General features: G+C 45.2%; 1 protein-coding gene across 1 annotated transcript; it reads left to right on the forward strand.

Moving 5' to 3' along the window:
* The first annotated feature begins 2,684 nt into the window (after positions 1-2,684).
* Positions 2,685-4,250, forward strand: AMIGO2 (adhesion molecule with Ig like domain 2). Its single transcript, XM_007937906.2, has one exon. The coding sequence runs from the start codon at positions 2,685-2,687 to the stop codon at positions 4,248-4,250; it is 1,566 nt and encodes a 521-aa protein (XP_007936097.1).
* Positions 4,251-6,586: the final 2,336 nt, after the last annotated feature.

Genomic DNA, 6,586 nt, shown 5'->3' on the forward strand with positions numbered 1-6,586 from the left:
ATAATGCTGTTTATAGGTCCAGTTGTGAGGATTTTTGTTTTCTTTATATTGAGATGTAATCCATACTTCAGACTGTATTCTTTAGTCTTCATCAATAAGTACTTCAAGTCATCCTCACTTTCAGCAAGCAAAGTTGGGTCCTCAGCGTATTGCATGTTGTTAATGATGCTTCCTCCAATCCTGATGTCCTATATAGGACACAAGAGAACTACGCAATTGGGTTTCCAAGGATGTAATCTTTAGGGACTTCTGTGAAGCCACTCATGGATTTCAACTACCAACTTTTCAGTTAGCAACCTAGTACTTTAGTACTGTGTTGTTAGGACTCCTTGTTAGGCTACCAAAAGGTGCTCTGGTGGGGCAATGCCTAAGGCATGTGACTGCTAACCAGAATGTTGGCAGTTTATAGGAATCCTATTTAAAAGAGGAAGTGGCCTAAACAGATCACATGGACAATATAGGAACCAAGTTTCACTAAGCTCAAGGTTGTACATGTGCATGTGTGTTTGGTTGTTGTAGTGATCGTTTTTAAATTAAGTTTTGTTCCCTGCTTCCAATTGTTTTCTCAATGTGGTCTGCTTTTCATTTTCCCTATTCCTTCTGCTTTGGTTAGCATCTCTTAAGGGCAATAATTTATTTCTTTTAATCTAGATATAATGGCCACATAGGTCATTTGGCTCAGTCAAATGCCATCGTTAAACAAAAACGAGATTTTCAATTCAAAAGCTCATTAGCCCCACTCTCTCCGTTTTGCATGACCTTGTCCACCAGGGTTCAAACCTTTCTATGCCTCTGAATCAAAGTGCACCTGAGTCAGGCTCAAGCTCAGCGACTCCCAAATGGGTTCCCGAAGGACAAAGAGCCTTTGCAAGCAGACAGCCCATCTAGGGTCTGTCCCAGTCCCGCGCGAGCTGCGAGCACATTTGCAGAAAATGGTCTGGCTCTGAGATTTTGTTTGTTTGTTCTTTAAAGCTTAATACCTTTATCTTTGCATACCAGGCGGCAGGTCGGCTCCAAGCCTTGGTCCTGCCCCCTCCTCCTCCAACTGGGTATAAACCCTGGTGCCACCTCCTGAGTTACCAAAGAAGTACAACTTTCCCAGAGAGGTGCGGGATGTCCCGGCTGCTTCTCCAAAGCAGACATCTCTGTCGCTCAAGAGGAAACATCCTCGACTTCCCTTTTCCCTCACCTCCTCTCAAATGTGGGCGGACCCAAAAGGCTGCTTCTGTCTTTATTTTATGTAAATCTTTAAAACCCACTACTCATAAAGCTGATAAGGCCCCCTTGGGCCTCCCTCCAAAACAAAGCCGTAAGAGGTCGGGGAGTTAAAAGGTCTGGATCGGGAAAGAAACGTGACGTGCATAGGCGTGAAGTGGGTCCCCAAGGGTACGACCCTTATTTCCAGGGTTAGGTGACACTCCCTCCCAAGTCTCTCCCACCTTGTGCAAAGGGAGCTCGTATCCAACTGGCTGGAGTGGGTGCGTTCTCACTCCGAGAAGCTAGCTCCCGCCTTGGGTGTGGACCCGGTTCACCGCCCGCACGGCAGCCTCCGGGTCCCGGTAGGAGGGCGCGAAGGAGGACAGCCAGCAGCGGCGACTGAGCTGCAGGGTGGGGGTGGGGGTGGGGGGCGCCGGCCGCCGTGCGGATTGGCTGTGCCACCGCCCCCTCCCCGCGCCGCGCGCCCCCAGCCGTGCGCCCAGTTCTTGCGGGCTAGCAACCACGGAACTGACTCCCGCAGGAAGGCGGACGCGCAGGGGCGGGACTGGCCTTCCCGCCCCGCACAAGACCTGCGGGCCCAGCGTAGACAGCGCGCGCGGGGATAAAACCCTGCCGGCGGCGCGCGGGAACCCCCGGGTACTGCAGCCTCCTGAGCGTGGAGAGGAGGGGCGAGTCCTGACCTTTTCCCCGCGCCCCTCGAGACCTCGTACAGCCAGCGGGGTGTCCCCCGCGCGAGCACTTGTGGGCCACAGCGCCGAGGCGGTACCTTCAGCCGTGCACTGAAAAGAGCCCGGGAGAACCAACGGAGCCGGCGGAGAGGCTTCCTGAGCTTAGGGCTGCTGCCGCCGCCTCGGCTGCTTGAAACTCCCCAAAGTTAAGAGGCAGCAAGAGGCTGCCGCCAGCCGGGTGCTAGAGGGAAAGGAAATCGGAAGATGCAAGAGTAACAGAAGATAGACGACAGACAGATACACAGACCTTTAGAAGACACCACCGTCGGCGGCCTATTCCCGGAGCCTGTGAGGCTTCCCAGCTCCGTGAGTTGTTTTCTGGATGGGTGGCTTGCCAAGTATTTCCGTTTAATTGTTTATAGCATGCGTTTGTGTATTTTTGTGTCTATTGGAGGGAGTTTAAAAACAACGCTGAATGTAACTTTAAAAAAAAAAATGAGCTTCTGATTGGGAAGCAGTTGTATTGATAGATTGTGGCTGTAAATATCTGTAAGCAGGCATAACCAAGAATTGCATTTTTTTTTTAAGCAATATAGTGCTCCGCAGTGTGAAATAAAACCCCCGTTTCACAAGTTATTGGCAAGGAAGCTAAGCAAGTTATGACTATTAAGGGTTAACTAGTGGTAGTTAACTTCTGCTTTTTCCCCCCTGTCTTAAATATTGATTATTTCCCAGGCTCACTGGTGGGAGGCTGAGCTGGTGGAAAACGCGCCGGGAAGAGACTCAGAGGCGACCATAATGTCTTTACGTTTACACACACTATCCACCCAGCTTGGAGTTGTCAGACCGAGCTGCAGGGAGATGCTGTGTTTGTTGGTCATCACAGCGACTGTGAGCCGTGGCGCCTCGGGGATGTGCCCCACCGCTTGCATCTGTGCCACTGACATTGTGAGTTGCACCAACAAAAACCTGTCCAAGGTGCCTGGGAACCTTTTCAGACTGATTAAGAGACTGGATCTGAGTTATAACAGAATTGGCCTCCTGGATTCTGAGTGGATTCCAGTATCTTTTGTAAAACTGAACACACTAATTATCCGTCATAACAACATCACCAGCATTTCCACAGGCAGTTTTTCCACCACTCCAAATTTGAAGTGTCTTGACTTATCATCCAATAAGCTGAAGACTCTGAAAAGTGCTGTATTCCAAGAATTGAAGGTTCTGGAAGTGCTCCTGCTTTACAACAATCATATCTCCTATCTCGATCCTTCTGCATTTGGAGGGCTCTCCCAATTGCAAAAACTCTACTTAAGTGGAAACTTTCTCACACAGTTTCCCATGGATTTGTATGTTGGAAGATTCAAACTGACAGAACTGATGTTTTTAGATGTTTCTTATAACCGGATCCCTTCCATGCCAATGCACCATATGAATTTAGTGCCAGGAAAACAGCTGAGAGGCATCTACCTTCATGGAAACCCATTTATCTGTGACTGTTCCCTCTACTCATTGCTAATCTTTTGGTATCGTAGGCACTTTAGCTCAGTGATGGATTTTAAGAGTGATTATTCCTGCCGTTTGTGGTCTGACTCTAGGCACTCCCATCAAATGCTTCTGCTGCAAGACAGCTTTATGAATTGCTCTGACAGCATCATCAATGGTTCCTTTCGTGCCCTTGGCTTTATTCATGAGGCTCAGGTTGGGGAAAGGTTGGTTGTCCACTGTGACAGCAAGACTGGTAGTGCAAATACGGATTTTGTTTGGGTCAGTCCAGATAACAAACTGCTGGAGCCTGAGAAAGAGGTGGAAAACTTTCGTGTCTTTCGCAATGGAAGTCTGATTATAGAAAGTCCTCGTTTTGAGGATGCTGGAGTGTATTCTTGTATTGCAATGAATAGGCAACGACTGTTAAATGAAACTGTGGATGTTACCATCAACGTGAGCAATTTCACTATAAACAGATCCCATGCACATGAGGCATTTAACACAGCTTTTACCACTCTAGCTGCCTGTGTGGCCAGTATTGTTTTGGTACTTTTGTACCTCTATCTGACGCCATGTCCCTGCAGATGTAAAGCCAAGAGGCAGAAAAATATGCTAAACCAAAGCAATGTCCATTCATCTATTCTCAATCCTGGCCCTGCTAGTGATGTCCCAGCTGACGAACGGAAGGCAGGTGCCGGGAAAAGAGTCGTCTTTCTGGAACCCCTGAAGGATACTGCAGCAGGGCAGAATGGGAAAGTCCGGCTCTTTCCTAGCGAGACAGTGATAGCTGAGGGCATCTTAAAGTCCACAAGAGTGAAATCTGACTCAGATTCTGTCAATTCCGTGTTTTCAGACACACCCTTTGTGGCATCCACTTAATTTTGTGCCTGTATTTGTGTGCTGTGGTAATTTACTCTCTTCCTATTTAACTTTGTGTGTAGCCTGGAAAATAAACAACAGGGCAGATACTGTATTTGTTTGTTTTAAATGCAACCAAAAGATCTCTTTAAGAGGAGCCTTGATGGCACAGTGATTAAAGTATTCGGCTGCCAACCAAAAGGTTGGTAGTTTGAACCCACCAGCTGTTCGAACCCACCAGCTGCTCTGTGAGAGAAAGATGCGGCAGTCTGCTTCTGTAAGGTTTTGCAGCCTTGGAAGCCCTATGGGGCAGTTCTACTCTGTCCTTACAGGGTTGCTATGAGTCAGAATCTACTTGATGGCAGTGGGTTGGGTTGGGTTTGGTTTTGGTCTTTTTAAATGGGATAGGAAATATGGCACAGTGTTTTGGTTCCTCATTGTGCCAGAGAAAAATAGTGTTGTTTTCTATAGCTTACATTCTAGATAGTCTTTAGCACCGCTCAGAATTTCAGAGCTGGCCCAGAGGTGATACGACTGACATGGTTCCATTCCGTGTTCTTAAAAAGAAAACAAAAACAAAAACATTTATGAATGTTCTCAGAAAATAGACTTTGCAAACTTAGCAAGACCAAAGTTGAATTATTTGAAAGAAAAGCACAGTGTTTTGTTTTTTAAGAGGTATAGAAGGACAAATAAAGCAGTAACTATTAATAAAGCACAAAGAAAAGTTAGTCTTGAGAATTTTTCAGCTAATTTCATCGTTTCAGACCGGGGTGAACAGGCTACACTGATAAAATTTACTGGGTAATGCCACATCCTTCATGGTGTTAGATAAATCGTGCAATAAAGATACATTTGTTTGACTGTCTCCTTTCCATTCTGTACTTTTCCAATCCTTGTACAAAAGATCTCATTGAAAGTTTAAAGCCATTATTTGTAGCCCTAAAAATGTAGGCGTCAATACCAAACTGTCTGAGTAACTTCTTAAACCTTTGTTCTAGCAAAGTAATATTTGTTCATATGCTTGTGTGTATGTAGATCTTAAAATTATATGAACTATTAAATGGACTCTTGTGGTTTGAACTAATGTAAATATATGTATTCTGTGATTTGATGTTCTGTTTTATTTGGTTATTTAAAAATATAAATCTAAGATGTTTTATGTGATTAAGTTATGCTATTTTGCTTAGAAAATTATCTCTAGCAAATATCTTTCCAAAGTTTGTGGAGTGACAGTATAAAGTTTAATTTTTAAAGAGAGAGGAAGATTCCAAAGTGTTCTAGATGTATTTATATCTTCTATGTCACATTTTACTCTGATACCATTATTCATTCAACCATGTTTGGAAGACACACGCTACAGTTTTGCAGTCTGTGAGAACTGATTAGACCTTACTGTCCCCAGCTCTGCCATGATGTAATTGTTTCCTCTCTAGACCTAGGTTTTCTCAACTGCAAAATGAGGGTATCAGACCTAATGATTATTTAAGGTTTCTTCTCACTGTGGAAGTGATAGTTTTCTGGAGGTAGCTCCAACACGGACTTAGACTAGCCTTCTGCAGTAGCCTGTGCAGTGTGAAAATGGGAGCAGGATAGACTAGAATAGCACTGTGTAGCTTGAACAGGTCTGGATCATCAAGCTTCTTCTCTTTCTTGGCCTAGAAAGGGATGTGAGTTGTCCAAAGTCACACAGTACAAGTTTAGCATCCTTCCTGGAGAAGATAAGAAAGCTGAAAGAATGTATACTTTGACTAGAAGAGGGCACAGAGAAGGAGCCAAAGAAAGAGGCAAAAGGGTGGTCAAATCTGAATCTGAGTCAGATTTCTCAAAGGAGTAGCAGAGATGCATTATTACTGGGGCTGAGAGAGAAGAGGACTTTTTAAAAAATGGGAGTGGGCAGCAGTAACAAGTACTGCAAAGAAGTAGATGAGGATGGAAAAACCATTGGCTTTGGCGATGGCATGTGACTGCTAACCAGAATGCTGGTGCTTCAAACCCACCAGCCACTCTTCAAAAAGAAGATTAGGCAACCTACTTCTGTAGAGATACCATCTCGGAAACCCAAGGTGGGGTCGCTATGAGTCAAATTGATTTGATGGCAGTGAGTTTGGTATGGTTTTGGTTTTGACAATGGTGGTATAGTGGATAAGGCATTTGGCTGGTAACCAGAAGGTCCACGGTTCAAACCCACCAGCTACTCTACCTAAGGAAGATGGGGCAATCGACTTCAGTAAAGAGTTACAGCCTCAGAAACCCAATGAGGGTCGCTTTGAGTCAGAATCAACTCGACAGTGAGTTTGGTTTGGTTTTGGGTTTGGCAATGTTGGTTTTGAAAGAAGAGGGTCAGCAATAATAAT

Source organism: Orycteropus afer, unplaced genomic scaffold, assembly GCF_000298275.1.
Source record: "Orycteropus afer afer isolate SDZICR_OR568_19922 unplaced genomic scaffold, OryAfe1.0 scaffold00045, whole genome shotgun sequence".
Taxonomy (NCBI): Eukaryota; Metazoa; Chordata; class Mammalia; order Tubulidentata; family Orycteropodidae; genus Orycteropus; species Orycteropus afer.